We start from the raw sequence: 23,311 nt of genomic DNA, 5'->3' as shown, positions 1-23,311 counted from the left end.
TTTCCAGGCAATTCACTTATTACACCTTGGAACACAATTGCACCGGAGCTGGAATAAATTCACAGGGGACAGTAACTGTCACCATTAAGAAGTGTGGGCGCAAAGCATGCAGAGACTTAAAAAAAAAAAATACTCAAGATTTGCTTTAACACTATAAGCCAAGCATAAAAGAAAAAAAATGCAATCATATATATATATCAGATTCACATACTCAAAATACTGAAAAGAGGAACGTGATATATGCACCATTTAAAAATAACATTAACTTTCAAGCACCGAATAGGCCACTTGCTTCAACAACCAGTGAAGGAAGAGATTGGAACAAACGCACAGTGCTAATTAAGCAAAACAAGGCACAAGGCATTTCCTCAGGACTGATGGGCAGCTGCCCAGGGACAGGACAGGGAGGAAGAGGAAGAGGCTGGATGCAAGGTCACAGAACCCTGGCAGACGTTAAATCCCAGTAAATTTTCCCTACCAAAACTGTTTTTATTATTATTACAAGACACAAATTTAAAACGGACATATGCTTTCTGATATGAGTAAAATAAGTTAAATTAATACATTGAAAGCATTTCTATAAAATAGATCCCTATAATTTTTCATACTTCAGTCAATATGTGGAATAACAAGCAACACAAGAACTGTAAATTGCAGTGCCAGAAAAGAATGAGGAATTATATCCTGGGCAAAAGAAAACGTTATTTAAACTTAGTAATTGGCAATGTTACACTGATTTGTTAATCTAAACACAGACACCTATAACTCATTGAAATTCACTAGTTTGGGTTTTCAATCCAAATATTTGAGCATTCTTTTCTATATATTTTTCTATTTCAGCTTGATTTAATATAAATAACAGCATCAAAACTTTCATTACAATAATTCATATGGACCCCAGACTGCTGGATGCCAAGGTAGCTAAAACTCACACAGAATTAAAATAGCAATTTGCAAATTAAGAATGCAAGAATCGAGCTCACATGCCTCTATAGCCAAAGTAGAGAGCTCTCCTAAAACCCTTGAGGGCTTTCTACTTGTGTTTGAAACACTAAGGATTAGATTTCTAAAGCTTCTTTCTGAATTTAATTGGACAAGTATAACTTTTAAAGTAGCCCATCTGCCTGGAGCACAGCAGTCGTGATGGCAAGTGGAGAATGCTACTGCAATATTTGGATAAATTCTCAAACAAAACTGTAAAAAGCCTCCAGTAATTAGTGGATGATATGAGAATTCAGAACTTGGCACCGGAACTTTATGTGCAGAAACTGTTTGACTTGTTTATTGTGTATACTTGTTTCCACTGAACAAGCAGTACAGTGATTTAAGCAACTTAATGCTAGCATATCATGAAAGTAAAATTTGGTGTTAATGTACGTATTTATTTCCTCGATGTCTTATGCAACATTCCTCTCTGCAGTGAAATTGTCCAACACTCATTTTCTCCTAAAACTTAATAATAGAATAATATCACATTATTACTTTGCTTAAATTATATTACATTGCTTAAATGTTACATGAGGCTACATAACAGTAACAAGATCTTTCCCACTGCACCCATCTCACGAATTCTTGTAAATTAAACATGGTAAAGCTTGTGTAATGCTTAAATAAAAGGTACACTAAGAAATTTTTCACTCTGAGGGTGGTGAGCCCCTGGCCCAGGTTGCCCAGAGAAGCTGTGGCTGCCCCATCCCTGGAGGGGTTCAAGGCCAGGTTGGACGGGGCTTGGAGCAACCTGGGCTGGTGGGAGGTGTCCCTGCCCAGGGCAGGGGGTGGCACTGGCTGGGCTTTAAGGTCCCTTCCAACCCAAACCATTCTGTGATTCCAATGAAACCACCAGTGAATTAACAGGGAACAGGTTTAATAGTAAATTAACACTATGCTGGGAATTTAGCCCCAGAGTCTTAAAATTCACTGTAATCCTAGAAGCAGACTATGTCGGATTATTAAAAATCCCAAAGAATGTTTCCCACATTTTGCATAAATTTCTCCTCTTATCCCTGTTTTATTCCAGCAGCTGGTTTCAGATTTAGCATAACTTATTAAAAATACAGGAAAGATACTTTTACATACAAGTACATCTCAGGAGTGAGTTTTGAAATTCAGGATTTAAAATCTATTACTAATCCAGCACTATTCATCGCATATACCAAATTTGGGCTCAAACTATTCTGGAATGATCTGGGTAGGAGAATTCACACTTGTGAGGAAGTCTATCACACAGATGATGTGCGTAAGAAACAGCAAGACCGTCCTTAACACTGTAGAAACCTAGAGTGAGAAGTCCTGGCAGAAATACAGAGAAGTTAAAGGGACACAATTTGAACAGACGACATATGGCACACACTCACCTATACGGCCTATCTCAGGAAGCCATAACAAGTCTAAATTTGTAGCAGAAAGTTTGCCAACAAAATTCTATCAAAGCAACTTACAGTTTGACGTAAAAATATTGAAGCAACAAGATTAGTCTTGGCCTATGTGATTGCTAGTGATATTTGAAGCTGTACTCACACGGGTGAAGGGCAAGACTTGGTTTTCACTTTTACTGCCTTTATATTGTCTTACTGCAGCTCTGGTACCTCACATGTTCATTAGCAATGCATCGTGACACGTCTTTTCCATACCCTGTTGTGCCACCAGTCAACACATCATAGCAGATGGGTTTGTATTCCGGGAAAGAGGAAACAATACACTGCACAACCCTTCAGTCAGTAAAACTTACTGTAAACAGTAAAAGGAGCAGCCAGGGAGTGACTGCCTACCTTAAAGGAATCATCCATGTCTACACTTGAGCACAGACTTACAAACAACCCATCCTGGTACTTCCCTAATCTGCATTTGGAGTGACAATTCATTAGCACTTCAAATGTCACTAATGATACTGCTTTTATAGAATAAAGACAGAGAACTTCAAAGCTGTCAGTGCTCATTACACCTTAACCTATGAATAAAATGTCTCTGCGGCAAACATCCTCATAATTGAAGTGGCAGCTGTGACAAATGGGTCAAAGGTTTATTTTTTCGGGTACAGAAAAGATTAGTGGTTATATTACACTTGAAAAAGACTACAATACTCGCAACTTAAATTTTGGTAACAGCTGGCTCCATAATAAAATATGTTCTCTTGCTTTCCTCCAGTCTTCCTAATGCAATACATGGTTGTTATGACTATACTATTGTCCTTTTTTCAGAAATGTAAGTTTTAGTGGTCACTCAAGATGTTCCATGTTTGTTTTTTCACTATATGAGCTCTGGACAAAAGTGACAAAGCACAGCTTTACAGGCCAGTCTCCTGCATGCAAACTGAGCAGAACCCTTTACACATATGTGCAGCCAATTTTAATCTTGATTCCCAAATAACTGATACTGCACAGGAAAGAGATTTTGTCTCCTCAGAAGAGGTTCCACTTGCATTATTCACGTTTTAAAACATCAGGATAATTTATTTTTCCTTGATCAAGAGCTGTACTCAAATCCAAATACCTTGAAATGAGGAGCCCTAAAAAAATAAATTTTAAAAAATCTGCATTTTGTTCGAACCTAAACTTGCCTCCAAATGAAGAACTTACATTTGTATTGTTCAGTTTTTTGTTATTTTTTAATAAGGAGATTTGATAGATCTTTAAATTTGAAAATGGGTAAGTTTTAAGTTCTGTATTTGGGACCAGATTCAGGCCTGCACATGAATACTGATCACAAAGAAAAAACTACTCTGAGTATTTTATAACCATTTCGGGGGGGTTGTATTTCATATGAAGAAAACTTTAGGCACTTCAAAATTATAAATCATTTTTCAGTTTCTGTACAAGTATCTCACTGTCAAAGCTACAAAACCACTGGAGACAAAAAGTTATTAGGAGACAGCGGCAGAAAATTACAGTGTTTAGCAGTGTGTTCATCTACAACTGTTGTCTTTTTACTTTCAGGAAACATTTCCTGTTATTCCGTATTTGCTGGTTATTCCGCCTGGACCACTCTTCTGATGCCAAAGTATTTACACAACTTCCCCAAATGAAACAGTCCCTTGGATACGACTGGCCTCATGCTTGCATGAACTGAAGTAACAACTACACATCAATAACGTCTCTCACTGAAACCCACTGGATGCTGGATTTTTGTGGGTCAGAAGCGGTTACATCTTGCTTAACTGTTTGGGAAGATTAGTTTCATTTGCAACATTAAAAAGATGGCTAAAGAAGAAAAACTCTCTTTGAAGAAAGCAATTCAGCTTGGTATTAATGGATATATTCCATCAGTAAAGCTATGCTTCAGAAATGAAAATGCCCCCAGAAGTTACTACTCTTTCTGTTTAGACAACATGCAAATAAAACAGATGTGACCGGTCCATCAGAAAACACCCTGGATCACTAATGGAGCGCTGACTGTCAAATAAGAGCCATCAGGAAAGCCACAGACTCAACCTCACCTTTGAATTAGTTAACTGTAAGCATAATGGCCTGTGGCAATTTTGTAGTAAGAAGATCATATTAGCTTCAGAACACAAGGATTTCTGCATTCCCTAGCTAAAAGAAATCTTTCCTTAAGCTTGATATTTAATTTCTTTATCTTGGAGTTTGGTCTAATCAGCAATTAAATTTGAAAGAGAGCATGTCAGTTAAAAGTACACATAGTAACAACAAGAAGAATGAAAAGCTTAGCTTCTTCAGGAGTAAGGTATTCATTTGCATCTTGGGAACAATCTTAATATACGGTTCAAATGACAAATGAAATGGGTCGCAAAGAAACACGTTACTTACAGACATTAAATTGCGATTCAATGGCCCAGCAAAACATGAAAATGCGCCCAGTGCTATTGAAACGGAACAGTCTGGATTCAGCTGATTTTATGCGACAGCCGCACCACCGCAGGACCAAATCCCAGCAAGTTCGATTCAAGGATGATGGTGTGAACACAAAGACGGAAATGGATACCAATCCTGCCCAAGACATAGCATTCACGACCAGAAAAACAGAAATATTTAAGGATCACGATTTTTTGCTACATCAATCTCCATCTTTTCCAAGGGCTCAGAAGGAGCTTCGGAGTATTGCCATACAAACATCTCCTAGCCTCAGGAAACACTTCCCGGTTTTTAAAAAGAAAAAGCTGACAGTAAGCAAATCATTAACAGAAATGCCAACAGAGCCTGCAAATTCTATCCAAGTAAATGGCAATCTTTCAGAACAAGACATTATGTCTTCTGATCTCTGTTATTTAAGAATAACTAATGATTTGGAAGATGGATTTAGGAATAGTGAGGTGGACAGTCAGTTAGGTCAAAGATCACCAAAAGCACAAAGCAATGGACCTATCCACTCAGATGATGTCTCAGCATCAAAGACAACTGTTTCTACACAGGTGCCTGAATACATACATGTGAGTTTTCCACAACACAGCAATGTTTCCATGGATGCATCAGACACAGCCACGAATTTAAGTAATTCACTGCGTTCTTCTACTGTCATAAATAGCAATGAAAATAATGAAAACAGCACTCTGTCATCTAATTCTGAAAAGGTGTACCCTTGCCTAAGCAATTCTACTAACTGCAGGGAATGTGATCCTCATTCTGACTCTTGTGAAGCAGATAAAAGTGATTCCGAGCCGCTCGTAGCCAGCAAAGCTGCAAGCAGTAAGGAAACTACTCCATTATCACCTCCATCAAACCACAGTTCATCTCCTTGTTTCCTCAGAGACTATCAACAGGCAGGAGAGCACAAAACAGACTCCAGCTGTGTGACATTAACAAATGATGATCACACAATAATGTCATTGACCAACAGTAACGTGTCAAAATCTATTCTGTCATGTAATACTGAAATGGAGAAAAATTCTACCCAGTCAGATGTTTCCCAGTGTAACAGCTGTTTTGAAGGATTTCACGTAAAGTCTTATCTGCCAAGGAATGAAATAAACCCACAAACCAACAAAGAGATTAGTGAAATAAATCAAATTCATTTGGCACGTGGCGAACTCTGTGCCCTACAAGGCAGGCTGCAGTCTGTAGAGGAATCCTTGCAGTCGAACCAGGAGAAGATTAAAGTCCTTTTGAATGTAATCCAAGACCTGGAAAAATCCAGAGCCCTCAGTGAAGGGTATGGTGCATTTTAATATTAGTAATTCATCAGAAGTGTAAAGTAGATGTTAGCATTCTTTTAACCTTCGCTATTGAAAAAATCTTTCCTGCGATATTTAAAGATGAGTTTGCAAAAACTGCATTTTATGCTGGTTTTCTGGTATTTGGGCCTCAGCAGAGAAGCAAGTCTCTTTATAGCTTGGCTTTAGCTGACACTGCCTTTACGAAATCCAGCGAGAGACATAGTTTATTAACTCCTCTTTTTTTTATTTAGATTTATGGTGTCAGATACAAAGCCACCAACACCCAAGAGCTGGCAGTCTCCATCTAGCTAAAGTCTTTATGCAGTTGAACAATAAAACCCAGCAGTTTAAAGTGCGAACGTAGAACAACAGAAGTCTATGACAAAGCAACTCTCTCTAGCAACTATCAACTAGCAAGGTCAGATACGCATTTAGTGCCACAGCAGTCCTATTGCTGAGACAGTTTATATCAGCAAAACCATGCTTCTGTTCAATGAATTACTACTGCCTTCACAGGCAAACAAAAGTACTAGCGGCGAAAGCATAGCATCTGCAGACATTTGGGGAGCACACTGCTAGTTACATTTCATGATACCACAAACAACACAGCTGCCTAAAGGGAATGCCTGAAGAATAGGAAAAGGCACAATGCCCGTAAACTTCAAGAGCTTCAGTATGTCAGGGAGATTTCACGGGAGGTTGAGGTAGGTGCTTAAAAGGGATTAAATGTATGAACATACAACATGTGAAGACTGTTAGCAAGAGCTCACTTTGGAATCTCAGAGTTTAAAATGACTGCTTTCTGCACTACCATAAGAATGCATGACCTGCATTTATTTTTAGTACTCTCTGAGTGACTATTACCCAAGGCTGCAAGCATCATTTATGTAATTTATTTATGCAACTTACTTATGCATTATTATTATTAAAAATAATAATACAAATGCAACTAAAGTCTAAAGATTGGACATTTTTGTAGGACAAGGTTAAAATAGAATTTTAAATATTTCTAGGCTCAGAAGAGGTTTTAGAATATCCTAATAACGCTTTCCAAACCATTAACAGCAGCTGCTACTTACAGGAAATGCATCTAGCATTCTGTTCTGTTTTATGATAATGTAGTATATCTATCAAATAATTTTTGTCTTTAAAAAACCGACAAATAAATCTTTCTAAGTATCAAGAGAATAAAGGTTCCATTTTATTTTTTAAAGATAAAACACCACAAAGTCTATGTTATCATACGTTTAGTTTTCTACTTAGCACAGCTAGCTTAGGCATCCAGAATGATCATTTACGCACATCTGGTTTGCGTGTAAAACTGCATCCTTCATTTTAAAATCAGACCACGTGTATCAATAGTATTTACTGACTACAATTAAGGAATAAATTTGATAATCTTCCACATTTCCACAAACTGCAAACATCACCAGAAGGCGGCTGCGCTGAGATTTTTGTGTAGGTTCAGTCTCACAGAAATAGCCCAGAACATGACACTGACTTGTTCCCATCACTCAGCACCAGGTCTTTGCACTTGCTCCCATGTGAACAGAAAAGGTTTGTGTGGTTGCACAAAAACTGTCAGGATATAACCAACTGAAGCCACAATTCTATACGGCCCAATTTTCTTACAGCTTCTGGAGAAAAATAAATCTATTCTGAAGAATTCTTTGTTCCTCCAAGTATTTTACCTGGGACTTGAAATTACCTTCTTGCATTTCTGAGGAATAATTCTCCAACTCACACTCCAAATACAAATTCACACTCATTAAAAAAAATAAAATAAAATCATATAAATCAAATTAAAATGTTATTTTACTCTGCACAGATTACCTTTCTTATCTGGAAATATTAACCAGTAATGCCCATCTGGCCGTTAGCATGAAAATACTTCTGTTGGCTTCCACTGTGCCCACATAAATTTTTATTCCACATAACAATTTCCCCATATAATTCATCTCCAACTATCTTCTCTTAGAGGGTTGCTCTTAGTCATTTTTCTCTATCTGAAAAGCCCAGACAATTTTCTAGCACCAACTTTGTAACAGCCTATGCACAACAGACAAAATCCAGGTGGACACACTGATAACCAAAAAGCAAAAACATTTATAAGACACCAAAACCCAAAAGTTCGGCTTAGAAGCAAGATCCAAGGTGGGGGCAGGGAATCCCCAGTGTGTGTCAAGCTTGAGCAATCACTTGCTGTGGTATATTTCATACAACTACCACTCGACTACGGATCTTTAGGATATTACAGAAAAAATACCCACTCCTCCCCTGCGTGTAGTTATGTATGACAGAGTGGACAACTTTCAATTACATTTGTAAATCTGACCATTACAAAGAGTAACTTGCAGTGAAACACAGTCAGATTATTCAGCAATATTTATAGTGCATTTCTGTTCAGTTACTACATGGTTGAAAACAAAAATTTTGCCAAATATCTTTAAGTTTCACACTGAGATTGAATGATAAACTTCAATCCCCCTTGCGAGAATCATCTAGCAGTAAAACTGAACATTCCAGGTACTGTGGAGGTGACAAACAATGCGCATGAAGAACCTCCTCTTCAATTCCAAAAGCAATCAGAAAATTATTGTGGTACCAACCAAACTCCCCTAATTCAAAAAAAACTCATTAAATATAAGTGTTATGCATCCTTCAAACATAATGAGCCACCGACCTCAAACTGTTTCTACTACAGATCTCTCCATCATAAAAATGATTCAACTCTAGTTGGTGTTAAGTATGAAATTCACTCTTGTTTTCTCAATACTCCATATTTGTATACTATCAGCAGTACAAATCTGACTTCCTTACACTCAAGTGAGGAAACATGAAAAGGGGAAACAATGGAAAGCATAAAGGTAGAGATCAGATTAATTGACCAAAAGCCATGGATATTCAAGTATTTTCAAGCGAGTTTATAAGGAGCAGTCAGTCGCATGTCTAAGTGTTTTCATAAGAAGGATTCATGCAAGAACCAACAACCAGAATCTTAACAGCACGAAGTGAGAAAGATGCAAGACAAAACCAGAAATCAACATAGGGTCGGGGTTTTTTAAAGCAACCCCCTAGTTTAGAATTTGACACTGGAACTTTTAGTAAGGATAACAGAAGTGGTGAACAGAATTACTTTTATTCATGAAAGATTCAAAGATCTGTTAAAGTATCTATAAATAAACATTACATGAACTACTGTCTATTACAGGCGTAACTTCTATCACACTGGGCAAGACCTCAACAACTGCAGCACCTGCCAGAACACCGCATGTATCATTTACAGGTACTTCACTCCTTCACCCAATTTTGTATTGTCTGTATCTCTCTCACAAATGTACAATGCAACATCTTGCTCACAGCTATGGAAGGTCTCAATTATTATTAATCTAGTTTTTAACAAAAGACCAAGTGGTACGTGTGAGGCGGTTGGTTTGTTTTCCCCAGTAGAAAACAATTAATATTGGTGTCATCTGGAAGAGGTACCGCACTTTTGAGAATTCAAATAGAAGTTTCCCAGTAACATTTCACAGCATTATTATTACTAGCATGCTTTGAAAAGCTTTTATGCCATTTCTCATGATGAAATTCCCTTTTGTATTAAATTTTTAAAGCTAGGATTTCTGTAATAAATTTACATCTTGGAAAAGATAAACACTCAATTCTCCAAATGCCAGTAAGCTATAGCTACAGTTCATGTTTACTTGCAAAACAAAAACAAACCTCCCACACTTCTCACTTCAGTAAATATTTATTTATTATTATTTTGAGAGAGTGTAATTTGAGTGTAAGTTACTCCAAATTTAAACTGCAGTTTATGTTAAACTCTTATGACCAAAAGCTCTGTAGTGTTGTGTTCTGGAAGCTGTTCTTGTTTCAAATGCTATCTCTGTACACGCTGTAAGAGTCTTCAGCTTGCCAGCCATCCACCAAAAAGCTGGCAGCTACAAAGTCTTGGTTCTACTGCACACACAGCTTGTCCACTCAGCAGAGGATTTTACAGGGCTTCCACCAATAAACACGTTATCTAATCTTTGCAACCTGAGTTATGAGGCAGAAAACACACATCTTCAGTTATTTGATTCTGTAATAAGGGCTCTCCACAGCACATTAAGTAACATATTGCACAAATGCAGCATAATCAGAGCTGGAGCTCACACTTCGCCGTTTCAGATCCTTCCCAGTACTGCCATACACTGCAGACTTCAGAGAATGAAGAGGAAGACGAGTGCATGGCCAAAATGATACCTTAGGCCTCATTTGGAGAGGTAGAGAATACTTATTCAAACCCAAGCTAGTGGAGAAATTCTAATACTGCTATTTTAATCCCATCTTTTTGCATTCCTTTTTTGTTAGGGGCATTTGCTTAAACGCTGCATATAGCAGCTGATGAGCTAATTACTTGAATTGCATGCTTGTTTTCCTTGCTATACACATCACAATTCTGATGTGCTGTACTGTTTTAATGTTTTGGGGTGGGTTTTTTTGTTGTTTTTTTTTTGTTTGTTTTGGGTTTTTTTTCAAAAAGCTCAGTGGAAAAAGAACTTGCCAGTCACATATTGTGAAGATCAGGTACTGAAGTTAGATATTACACTGCAAAATGAAGGAGAAGTTGATTTGAAACATCTCCTAAAACTCTGAAAGCAGTAATTGTTATCACTTTTTGCTCTAGACAAACCCATGAAATTCTTGTGTTTTATGCAGCCTAAAAGATCCATGGAAGTATTTTTCCCCACTAACGTAGCATCACTGTTATAGAATCTAGTGTTTCATCTTGCTCCCCATTCTCCTGCTCTTAAAGAACCTACCTCGGCAGTGAGTCAACCACTGTACAAACAGAACGTTAGGTTACTGTCACTGACCCATCTTTATCATGCACATTTTAAGCAGTCCCTGAGCCAAACAATATCCTAATCTCATATCAAGCCAAGTGTGGATTACACTGATTGCCAAGGTAATCAAGAGCTTTTCAGTCTAACAGGGACCAGGTATATAGTGGCTGTAAGTTTAGCTTTATTAACCACCCAGCAGGGTTATGTGACATGACTGGGGACTTACCAACCTAGATTCTGTAAGACAAATGTATTATAATAAACAAATGCAAGTAGCAACTGACCTCTTGCCTCTAGAGATCATAGAATCATCAAATAGTCTGGGTTGGAAGGGACCTTTAAAGGTCATCTAGTCCAACGCCGCTGCAATGAGCAGGGACATCTTCACCTAGATCAGGTTGCTCAGAGCCCCGTCCAACATCACCTTGAATGTTTCCAGGCATGGGGCATCTACCACCTCTCTGGGCAGCCTCGACCACTGTTTCACCACCCTCATCGCAAAAAATTTCTTCCTTGTATCTAGCCTAAATCTTCCCTATTTTAGTTTAAAAACATTATACCTTGTCCTATTGCAGCAGGCCCTGCTAAAAAGTCAGTCCCCTTCTTTCCTGTAGGGCCCCCTTTAAGTACTGGAAGGCTGCTATGGTATAAGGTCTCCCTCAAGCCTTCTCTTTTCTAGGCTGAACAACCCCAGCTCTCTCAGCCTGTCCTCACAGCAGAGGTGCTCCAGCCCTCTGAGCATTTTTGTGGCCTTCTCTGGACCCGCTCCAACAGGTCCATGTCTTTCCTATGCTGAGGGCCCCAGAGATGATCTCTCCAATATTAAATTAGAAACTTTGAAGAAAGGAAGAAAAAAGGAACATGAGCAAATGCCATCCTTACATATGCTATAAACTGAACATGTCATTCTCCAGCACTTACGATCTGGGACTACTGAAAAGTATTAAGCTGCAGTTTTAGCAATAAGCCAATAAAATTGAAGAGACGCTGAGCAAATTAGTCATTCTATCACTTTCTTCTTTTATATTTATTACGTATTGTTCCTTGTCCAGAGACCCCTCCCCAGTTCTTCTAAGTTAGAATAATCCTATTGCTTTGTTTTTGCCAGCTGAGTTATTTCTTTAAAAAAAACAAACATATTAATTGTAAGGGAAACAAGCTTCTAGTTAATTTTAACATATTATTCAACAACATTTATGGATTTCGATGTACATACAAATACTTAGAATTAATAGTGTTTAAAGATACGTATATTTACTAATTTTACAGATTTCTTCTACTCAGTGCCCAAATTGGTTTCAGGGCCTTAATGGGACATCCCAACATCCCTCTGAAGATGCCTTTTTCCTCCCAAAGAGCTTGCATTATGCAAAATGCAACCAGCTCCTTTCTACTCTCTCCTCCACCTGCTAAAACTTCCACAGCCGACATACAGCTGATACAACTCCCACTCACCTGTCCAGAAAAGATGGTTGAAATAAAGAAAAAACATACAGCACTTCATCTTTTTCATTTTGTTTTTCTTCGTTTGTTTTTGTTTAACTGCACTGGTTGCATCAGACTGCATAATCACAATCCACATTGATTCTTTTGAACCTTACACTTATTTCTGTGCACATACCTGCTCTTATCTAATTAACATCTTGGGTCTCATTTGACATCAATAATAATTATGGGTTTCAATGAAGAAAATTAGTTACATTCTGCTTTCCTGTTAACTAATACCACTTATCTCAATGACTTACCTATTGGCTAAATTTCACTTCTTTTTAGTCCTAGTAGGTCTCCTAGCAGGAGACATTCACATTCAACAGTTAAGCATGGGAGAGTTTTGACTCCATGCCAAGCATATGGCTGAGTTAGATTACAGTATTAAAATCTGACGACTGAATAAAATGCATCAAAAGGTCATCCTAGTACCTTTTCATTTTTCTCCCTTAATTTTTGTCCTATTGTTCTGGGCGCAACGCTGGAGTTCTTAGCTCATATAAAGAAAAAGGTTTCCCTCAGAAAATATGAAGAGATGAACTTCTTTTAAAAGCAGTATCTTATAACCTTGTGTTTTAACCAGGCTCCAATATTGAAAACATGCCAAATTATTCTAATGATTCCACATGTTTTTTAAAGAGGGAACTTCTCACTTACTAGCTTAAATGTCTTCATTTTTCCATAGTGTAGAATATGACTTCAGACAACAAGAAGGAAGATTTCATCAGATTTTGAAAACACTGGATAACACAGAGCAAAATCCAGCTTCAGCTTCACCTCAGAAGCTACCATCTGATCATCCAGCTCCCGAGAAAAAGGAGTTAAGAAGAAAAACAAAAAAGGTGAAAAGAAAATGCTTCTGGTGGATTTGACTTCCTTTTGGAGCCTTTTACATTTCAAAAGACGCTAGAACAGAAAGAAGCTTAAAAGTACACACCTGAAAAGGTGCTATTACGAAATTGCAGAACTAATGAACATTAATTAGAGTATCTGAAAAATCAAAAGAATTGAATTTACTTAAGTCATCTCACTGATTAAAGGCGCATGAAGATACTATTTTCAAAAAGAAATTGTTTCTTTCAAAAGGAAGCTTTCTCATTTTTTCCAAGGACATTTTCATATGCTTTGTAAGAGTTTTTTTTCAACTTTCCAAAAATATCGAGGTTTAAATCTCTACTTGAAAAACGAATGCTAGACAATGCTAAGGGTGTCACACAGTCTTGATTTCCTATTTATAAGTAACATGAACTAAAAAGAACGAACTTCATTGATCTTCTAACAGATGACAAAATGAAGAACAAATTTAGAGGAATCTACATTGTTCAAACAAATGTCTCCTCAAAGGAGACAATTATAATTATTTCACATCCATACTGAAATATTTTTGTTGCTGTCATCTTACATTTAACAACAAAAAAGTAATTTCAGGTGAAGTTTTAGTCTGTCCTTTTACTGTTTCAATTTAAAAAGCAACCATTTAGAAGTTTCAGACATAAAATCATAGAACAAGAGAATATCTTGGTAACTCTAGTATTAATCCCCTACTCAAGCAAGGTCAAATTACATGAATTTGAGTGTTGAGTATGTCCAAAGACAAGAATCCATAACCCCTTGGGGCAAGTTGTTCCAAATTTTTTCTTAACATCTGATCTGAATTCCCTGTGTTCTAACTTGTGTCCATTACATCTTACCCTATCCAAACACGCCTTCAAGAAGAATTAGACAGATAATAAGACTTCTCTCCTAAGCCTTCACTTCTTAAAGACTGAACAAATCCACTTTTCACCACCTCTCTTCACATGTTACGTGCTGCAGCCCACAGTCGTCTTGGTGGTCTCCCTCCAGGGAGTTGATGTCTTTCATCCACCTGGGAGCCGAAAACTAGACACAACGCCTCAGATGTCATCATGCAATTGCTGAATAGAAGGGAAAACACACTTTGGCTACTGTCTTGCTAAAACACTTGCCCAATTTGTCCATTTAAGACCTGTATCAATACACCAAAATATCCAAGATGTGGATTTCTGGCCTTAAGGTTTAAGTAAGTTGACACATGATACAAAATTGATCATAAAAAATAATATTTAATGACCTTATCTGTATTATATAAAAAATATTATGCTGAAAAGATTTTATCACATGTCAACACAGTTATTTCTTTCCTTCAAAAACAGTCAAGTTACCAGCTAGCACAGGGTCTGCCAATGTAACCTAATTTGGGGTTGATGATACTATTATTTCACTCATGAAAACGTGGTCACCTTTCATATGGGGGGCAGAGAGGAAAAGGTTTTCCAAAGCAAGTTTAAAGGGCACACTGTAAAGCTCAATTAATGTATTTTACGTTTAGTGGAATGTACTGCAGACCTTTTCTTAGAAGTGACTCTGGTTAATTAGTTCAAATGGTGCCAGGGTATTCAATAGATTAAGCCCTGGATCCTATTTTTCTAAATCATATTGTATTAATTGTGTAATGTTAGTTTCAAATGTCTGTACACTTTTTGTAAACTTCTGTGTTCCTTGAATTCTTAGGGGTAATTACACATTTGAAAACACATTAAAAACAATTTTGCACAGAAGAATTTTGCCTGGAAGAACTAATTTTTTTTGATAAAACTAGTCTTCATTTAGAAGAGAGTATGCTATGTGACAGGGCTTAATTTGTCAAAGGACTTAAATTATTTAAAGGATTTAAAGTTTTAAAAAACATTTCCATCTTAAGTTCAGCCAGTACCAAAATGACATGCATAAAATTATCACTATTTTAGAATTTTTACTTGCAAAAAGTATGCCTTTAGTCAGACAGAAAAGCTCTTCAATAATAATTTGAGTGTATAACAAAGTTAAGAATTGAATTATTACATCAGAACACGCCATTATATTACACTCAAATACTCATCCTGCTTATGCTGGTATGCCAACAGCATTCCTACTTTGCATTAGTCTCTATAATTGATATAATGAAGGATTTACTAGTGTGTAAATGTTTCTTGTGCATTGAAAAAACATTTTAAGATTAATACAATATCCCCCATGGTAAAGGTATAAAAATAAGCAATACAAACATGTGTAACACTAGCAAAACCAGTATTTTTTTTTCTGTAATGAATTGCTTTTCAATAATTTGTTATTACATGAAAACAGTATTTTTGTCTTTTTTTTTTTTTTAATAACCACAAAAAAGCTCATTTTAAGCCATCTGGTTTTCCAAACATAATGAACACATTGCCTGCAATACGTTTTCAAAGGACCCAGATTATTCAATTTAAACAAACCACAGTATTTTGGTTCACCTCAAGCACCAATCAGTTCCTGCAGCCAGTAAAACTACGCAAGAACAGAAATACTCTATTTAGTTTAAGAAAGTCCAACCGAAGGCAGTCGTAAGCAAGGCTCTAAGTCTTTCTTATGACCTCAACCAGCATCAATACTCCTAAAAACCTTAAATATACTGATTTAAATGGTTACAAGTTTTATGTTTTAATGTCTGATCTTGATGGAGTTCAGAACTGTAGACAAAATCTCCTAGTCAAAATTAGCCTTTGTTTTCCATATTCCTCAGTCGGTTGTTTTTCAATTCTTTCTCAGTGAGTAAAGTATAGGTTATCCAAATATGGATATGAAACTCTTTAACATATGCACACACAGCAGCAGGGAAACACTGAAGGTATCTAGGCCAACTCACTCTCAGCTCCCAGTGCTGCAATTTAAGAACATTCACTTGTCTTTCAGCCTACCCTCTGTTCGGTGTTTTAAAATTCACTCCCTTCAAGACACCCGTTTTCCTTGAAAGAAAACATGAAATTACAGTGCTGCTAAAGCACTGACCTTCAGAAAGGTTGCTCCTAGAGTTCTCAACTTCAGTATAACAAAGGAGATTTTTTTTGAGTTACTATTAGTAGCAAAGTTGCAACAGCCAGCCAAATTCTAAAATATGTAAACGTTCAAACAAAAAAGGCTTATTGGAAACACAGAGAGAACTCCCTCATTCTTCTTGCAGAGGCTTAGACTACCATGAGCAAAAACATGCAATAATTTAACTGAAAATAAAGTAAAAGTATGCCAGAAGTTAATCATTCCTACAAAAGAATAAGCACCAGTTTCACAACAAAACCACACCTACTAAATGCAAGACGTTATACCCAGACATCTCCCCAGTACAACACACACGATAGGCTTTCTACATAAAATTCTAAAGGCAACATTGGAGCAAAAGGCTATTTGTTACATTAAAAGGCAATAGTGGAAAAGTGTCAGTCATGGCATGCATCAGCCACAGCAAGAGGGTAAGACTGCTTTGTTGCTGTATGTTTTGTTTATATTTAACACAGAAATTTATATCCTAGCAACACGAAATAACTAAAAATTAATAGCTTTGTAACACATAATTGGAGAATCTGAAGTATTTGAAGATGTAATGCGTAAGCATTGCATTTTTTTATTAATATTTTAAAAATATTTTAGTAATTACTTTTTAGTTCATATAGGAACTAAAAGAATTACCAGATACACATTATGCAATTTATGATGTCAAGACCAGAAAAGCAATAGAAATGGGTAAATTGTTAGAAGATAATAGTGCCGCCTATAAAAATTTCTCTGATTTAGAAAATTACGGTGTAATGGCTAAAGCCAGCTCCCAGAGTAGGAAATAAATGTTAGAAATCCATACAAACATGCTGTTAAATAAAATATTTAAAAAAAAAAACAAGAACACAAAAACCCCAGAAACCAAGAACAAAAACCCCCAACCCCCCAGCTGTCTGACAGCACTTACATACAAAATATCATAGGCTTCTCTGAAAAGCATATTTAAATGACAACTATAACATGCTATTTATAAAACCTTGCACAGAACACGGCATATTCCAAAATTACTGTATTTGAAATTGCTGTTTTAAGGAGTAAACCTAACTCTCTTTAAAAATTCAGAATGTATGAATAAAATACTGATTTCTCTTGGTCATGTAACAGCAGTTCATGTAGGGCTTTTTATAGTTTTGTGCACTATAGCTCTTTCAAAAAGATCATAATACTTCGTAATTATGGTAGCTTAGATTCAAAACAACTTCCTAATGAAATGTATTATCTAATGTATGTTTTGTAAATTTCTAGGTTCTTTAAATGTGATGTTATCTTTTGCAATAAAATGAGATATTTTTCTCAGGTTTCAGGAGTCAATTAATAACAAACAACAGATTACAAAGGAAGTGAACAATTGTTCTTTGGAAAAGGAAATTGAATGGGAAATGAATGAATAGGCCTTTCACTGAATCATTTGCAGCTTTTCTATGTAGAGAAAAGATTTCAATTTGATTACTAAATAAAAAAAGCTGTAACTTTTATCTAGCCCATGTGTATATTTGAATATATAATATTCTCCAGCCACAGCAGCTCTGTAAAATGGTTTCTCTGGTCATTGTTTCCCCAAAGAGTATTGATTTTTGCAAAAGCATGCTCTCTAGAGTAGCTTTAGTTAACAGAGCACACTATTTTCAGCAAATTCTTTATTCGTACATTATTTTATAAAAATATTGTCTAAAAACTTTTCTGTGTAGCATGACTACACTATTTTCATCATGCTAAACTGATATTGTGAACAAAATCAAATTTGGGAGTACCAAAGGAAAGCTTTAAGTGCATATGCTGGATTTATGGTACTTTTGTTTACCTAACCAAGCCAATACCAAAACCGAGTACTTCTGTATTCTACCTGATTCTTCTATACGTTTTACTTCTATAATTACTGTAGTAGGACTTCACCGCGTCATGACAACCCTTTAACTAAAAGTCTAAGTTTCATAAAGTATTCAACATAAAGCTTGAATGGCCAATTTCAGACAATAAACTTGTCACTCTTTATGATAGGTTTAGAAGCACTTCAACTATGAACAGTCAAAGCTTTTTTTTTTTTTTTCTAACAGTGAAAATAACCAAGCAGCTGTTAAAGCCCGCAACTGCCAAAACACCATCATGAAGGCAAGAGTGGCATTTAAGTAAGTCTTCTCTGCAGTAGTTGCAGAGAGTCAAATTACTTTTCCATCACCAACACCTTCTCCGGAAGGGATTATGTCCTTCTTAGCCTGACTGTTTCCCGTAATTACAGGAACAAAGCTCACAGCATGCTGCTACCAGCTGAGCACAAGGCAGCACCTTCCCTGAGATTCATTCAGCTGGCTTTGTAGCAAGAAAAGATAAAGGTAACTGTAACTCAAAATTCTTTTAACACCTCCTCTGCCAACAAGCAAGAAGATTATGAAAAGGACACCTGAACATGAACAGTAACCTGCTTAGCCCTGCCAGAAAGCAAAAAAAAAATATTAAGGTAAATAAAATCCAGTACTTTATCAGGTGCAAGACATTGAACTTGCAAGGAATTACAAGTCTTGTAAATTGTAACCATTGCTTTGTAACCATAGTATTAGCGTTGTTTTTCACATCATTTTCAAATTCTAGAAAATTACACAGAAGATAATAAAAATACTTGCAATATTCAGAAACATAGTGACAGGTTTAAGAATCTAAATAGCAACCTTCTGTTCTTGTGGAAGTAAATAACAGATGTAGCGCAATTTGAAGTGTCACTCACATCCATACATCAGCTACATAGTCTGACTGCAGCTATTCCATGTGTCCCACCTGTATTTGCAGGGTTCACCATACTTGTAGCAACTTTAGCTCACCTAAGCATTCTGCAGAAGGCCATAATTCCTGACTATCTACCTCATTTTTAAAAGATTAAGCCATTCAGGCTTTCAACAAGTTTGGCCCCCTCAAGAGCTCTTAAAGCAAACCTGCAAATTAACTGAGTGAACTGAAGGCAGTACACAGAGCATGTAACGAGCTCATTTTGCCTGTTCTTTCTGAATGCAAAAGACTATTTTAGTTCATTACAAACAATTTCTTCACATGTAAAAGCTTATTCTGTTGAGAGATCTTGCCTCAGCTCTAGAAAACTCTTTGTAATTTATTGTAATTCTGCTTTGAAGAACCTCTAAAATGCCCAATATACACATATGCATAGCTGCTTATGAGCATTATTAGCATTTGGACATCTGGATTTCAAAATTTACACCGGATTTTATATTTTTAGGTAAGAACAGTTGAACAAATTACAGTAGACGAGAGGGAAGAAAAAAAAAAAAAAGAAAAACAAACAGATTTTCCAAGCCATTTCAATTGACTGTAACCAGCTTGTTTCCTAATGATTTCTTAATGTTTCCTAATGATAAGGATCCTTATTTGCAGTTTTACTACAGTTTCATTTTGCTTCTTCGTTGACTGTTTATGGTATCCAGACACAGTCTTTAATAGATTGATTACATCATCCATGACACTCATATGATGCTTTCTTTGCAAGTACAGAAAACATTTTCAGACACTGTAAAGAGAGTTCCCTGCATCTTCCTTCAAAACCTCTTCCTGTCACGACCATGCATACACGCCAGGGGGTTACACACAGAACAGCAGCAGACTGCAGTGCTGATGATCAGCTAACGATATGATTTCTGAAACCTGCAGATGTACCACACCAGGGAGTTTGAAGGAACCATTGGCAAATACCTCCTCTGAAGAACTCAATTATTAGGAGCCACACATGCTCTGACTGGCAAGGATCTAAAACTGTTATTTTGATTTTCCAACAGAAATGAACAAAGAAACAAAAGTACATTTTAGGAGACAAGCAATCTACCGCTCATGGCCAACACCATCAAGTAAATGCTGCTCATGATTTTGCAGAATAATGTAAATCTCTAAAAACTAACAATTAACATACATCTTAAGCGCACAGTCTGAAGGGCAAGTTCCATAACTCCTGCTGAACACAACTCACTCTCATTCTCACAAATAATCTAAATCAGGGGGAGTACCCATGAGGTATGTACTTAAACGTGAATAAATTGCAGAATCTGTCCTTGAATGTAACTCTCAAACAATGGAATCTCCACAGCAATCCCAGGGGAGCGCTCTGTGCCAGCGCATCCCCAGGTATTTTCCCTGTGCACAGAGGGCATCATCTTCCACCTCCAGAAACAGAGCCAGGAACTGTTCCTGGCTGTTCCATAGCAAATCTAACCCACCAAAAAGTAAAGCATGTGGCAAAACTGAGGGAAACAGAGCATCCACCAATTATTTATATAAGCTATTCAGAATAGCTTTTTTTTTAAAAATTTTACTCAGAAACTTCCACTTTAGATTAGTAGAAACACTATTTTCAATGTGTTAAAGTGTGCCCTTTATGCAAGTTGTAAAATATTCTTCTGTTTGCAAACAATTAACTTTATATTTAATATTTGGTTTTTGAAAGAATGCACACATCTCACAGTATTCAAGTACACTTCAAAAGACACTACAGTGGCACAGATGAATGAAAAAAAAAAAGAGTAAAGCTTTAGACCTTTTATTTAAAGTCTAAAGAAGTCCACAACCAAGGACTCCACAAATACCGTATTTGCATTTTTCCAGATAACCATAAACTTACTTTCAAAGCATTAAAATACATTAAAATATTACTCACAATTAAGGGATCATCTCGTCCCATTGTAATAACAGTTCGGTTCACGGTGCGTAATAACTGTACCATTATTTCTTGAATATGGTGATAAGTTGATGCCTGTAAAAAAAAAAAAAAGTTTTGGTATTAAATCTGTATGTCTTGTAAAAGAAAGAAATGCTCCATGTTGACAGTTTAAGCTGTATAATATAACTACCCTATTGAAAGAACACTAATTCTCCTTGCTCACACTGCTCCTTAGTCCCAGCAACTTCAGTGGAATATTCATTTCAAGTGGCACAGTCCAATTTTAGCTCTTTCTATCCCATAACCGTTTTTTGTTTCAAATAGTCACTTCCCATCCCTCACTCAAGGGACTCCTGTTTTCCTGGTAACTAACTGAGTAGCCTATAACTTAATAGCAACACCCTGGCAACAGATAATTGAGGCGATTGTATCATGGTTCTCAGGGTAGTCTGGAGCTCAGTAATATTCTTAGCTTGCAGTCACAAAGTATATATTATTAAAGGAGAAAGTCATCTTCATTTCAGTTGTCAGCTCTGAGAGGGAACAAACTGAAGATGGTCTACTCTTTGGCCCCATTGCCAAAGTAACAGTCAGTCTGGCTGCCTGGGACTGCACTAGAGACCCATCTCCTGTCAGCAACAAGTTTTGAGAGTAATCTTTGCAGCCCAATGGCAAATATTCACCAACTCACACCAAACAATAAGCACCTCCGGCACGTTGCCTGCAAAAGGACATCTGATTTATTTTACAACACTGAGCAGGGGGTTATAAACCTTATATTCACCAATTTCACTGACCTTATTTTGATCACTAAACAACTTTGGAAACTAACATGAAACAATCAATGAAAGAAAAAGTTTCTAATAAGAAAATTTCTAACAGGAAAAAAAAAAACTTACACCAACGAGGCACCTCTTCGACATCACACATAGTATGGAAAGACGACCACAATCACAGAAGCCATGGTGGTTTCTTAACAATATTTTAGGTGGCTGAGCTCCAATACCAGCCCAGGAGAAACTGCTTCTGACTCTGTTTTTCCTCTGAGACATCCAACACTGTCTCCTTTCTTTCTCCTGTTTAACCTGGATCAGGCCAGCATCCCTCGCAATAGAGACCTTCCTCACGTCTAGCCATTTATTTACTATTACCATTTAGTCTCATTGTATCCTTCAACGAGGACACATGCAAGCTTAAATTATCTTCTCACCTGTCACAGAATTTCAAGTTACTATATTCTATAAATGAACAATGTATTCACAGAATAATTTGTTTGAGGTTTGTGTTTTCTTTTTTTTTTAATTTCGATTTCTCTGGTACAATTCCATGTTTATAAAAATGCTACACCTGACAGTTGCTGCCGAGAAGACACATTTGTTGGAGTGCTTTCACAAAGCTGCCTTCTCTTCCATCTCCTCCACTCCCAGTATGCATACTGTGAGCTTTAAGATTTATGCCAATCAAACAACATGTAAACCATACAGTGCATCGGCTTTGTATTTTAAATGCACTCGAAGTAACAGTGAAATTAAAAATAAAAATCTGCAGTGCATCTCTCCCCATATTAACTTTAATAATTAAGCAAATGCTCTTCTTGTCCCTATTTTTTCCTTTTTCTTTTTTTTTTAATCACCTGAAAAGCCTCTGAGATAAAATTGCGCTTTGTTCCAGTAAAACATAACCACACTTTGTCATACAGCAAAGCAAATTCTTCAGGCTTATGCAAAGTTTCAGTCAGAAAGACACCTTCCGTTCATCACAATCAGAGAGACACTTTACATTCAAAGAGCAACAAGCAGAATCTTTTGGCCTCTCTGCTGCAGCAGCAGCATATCTTAGTCCTCCTAAGGAATGTATCGGCACAGCTGACCTCATAGTAGAAAAAAGAAAATCCAGCTTTGCCACTGGGTTGTTGAACAGGGGTGGCCCTTGGCACCAGGGTATCTTCACAAGCTTTCCATTTTTAGAGTGTTTTATTATACAGCTAGAAAGCAAGACATTACTTGAAACATTCTTTGTAAAACAGTATAAATTTTACCGGACTAAGAGGCTACACAAGCCACTCTTACCATCTCAAGTATTTCTCTTTCCAAGACTGTACTAATGCACTACAGATGTATTTACCTGGATCACAGATTCTTCACTACTGTTTCACCATACGATACAATAGTTACTGCTCCCCGCTTGAAACTTAGAACAAGGAGCAGAGCATAATGGGAAAGAAATAGAGAGGGACGGCATCTCACAAGGAGCCAGAGAAAGGAAAAACAAGCAGACAGATGTTGACAGTGTGAGGAAGAGGGGACAAAGGATGTCAAAAAAGATGAGCCAACCATAGGAAAGAAAAATACCACCAAGGTGCTT

General features: G+C 36.8%; 2 protein-coding genes across 3 annotated transcripts in view; one reads left to right on the top strand and one right to left on the bottom strand.

Annotated features, from left to right (window-relative positions):
- DOCK2 (dedicator of cytokinesis 2) overlaps positions 1-23,311 on the bottom strand; it is a 198,930-nt gene that overhangs the window by 100,349 nt on the left and 75,270 nt on the right. For both annotated transcript variants that reach the window (XM_054217206.1, XM_054217207.1), the window contains one exon: positions 20,945-21,040. In XM_054217206.1, coding sequence (XP_054073181.1) covers positions 20,945-21,040 — 96 coding nt within the window. The remainder of the gene's footprint in view (positions 1-20,944; positions 21,041-23,311) is intronic.
- INSYN2B (inhibitory synaptic factor family member 2B) lies at positions 4,769-13,298 on the top strand. The gene is made up of 3 exons (XM_054217208.1): positions 4,769-6,102; positions 9,318-9,392; positions 13,112-13,298. The coding sequence occupies exons 1-3, from the start codon at positions 4,784-4,786 to the stop codon at positions 13,296-13,298; spliced, it is 1,581 nt and encodes a 526-aa protein (XP_054073183.1). The 5' UTR covers positions 4,769-4,783.

Source organism: Rissa tridactyla, chromosome 11 (genome assembly GCF_028500815.1).
Source record: "Rissa tridactyla isolate bRisTri1 chromosome 11, bRisTri1.patW.cur.20221130, whole genome shotgun sequence".
NCBI lineage: Eukaryota > Metazoa > Chordata > Aves > Charadriiformes > Laridae > Rissa > Rissa tridactyla.
Note: the sequence above shows the minus strand (reverse complement) of the source record. Positions and strands in the feature narration are given on the sequence as shown.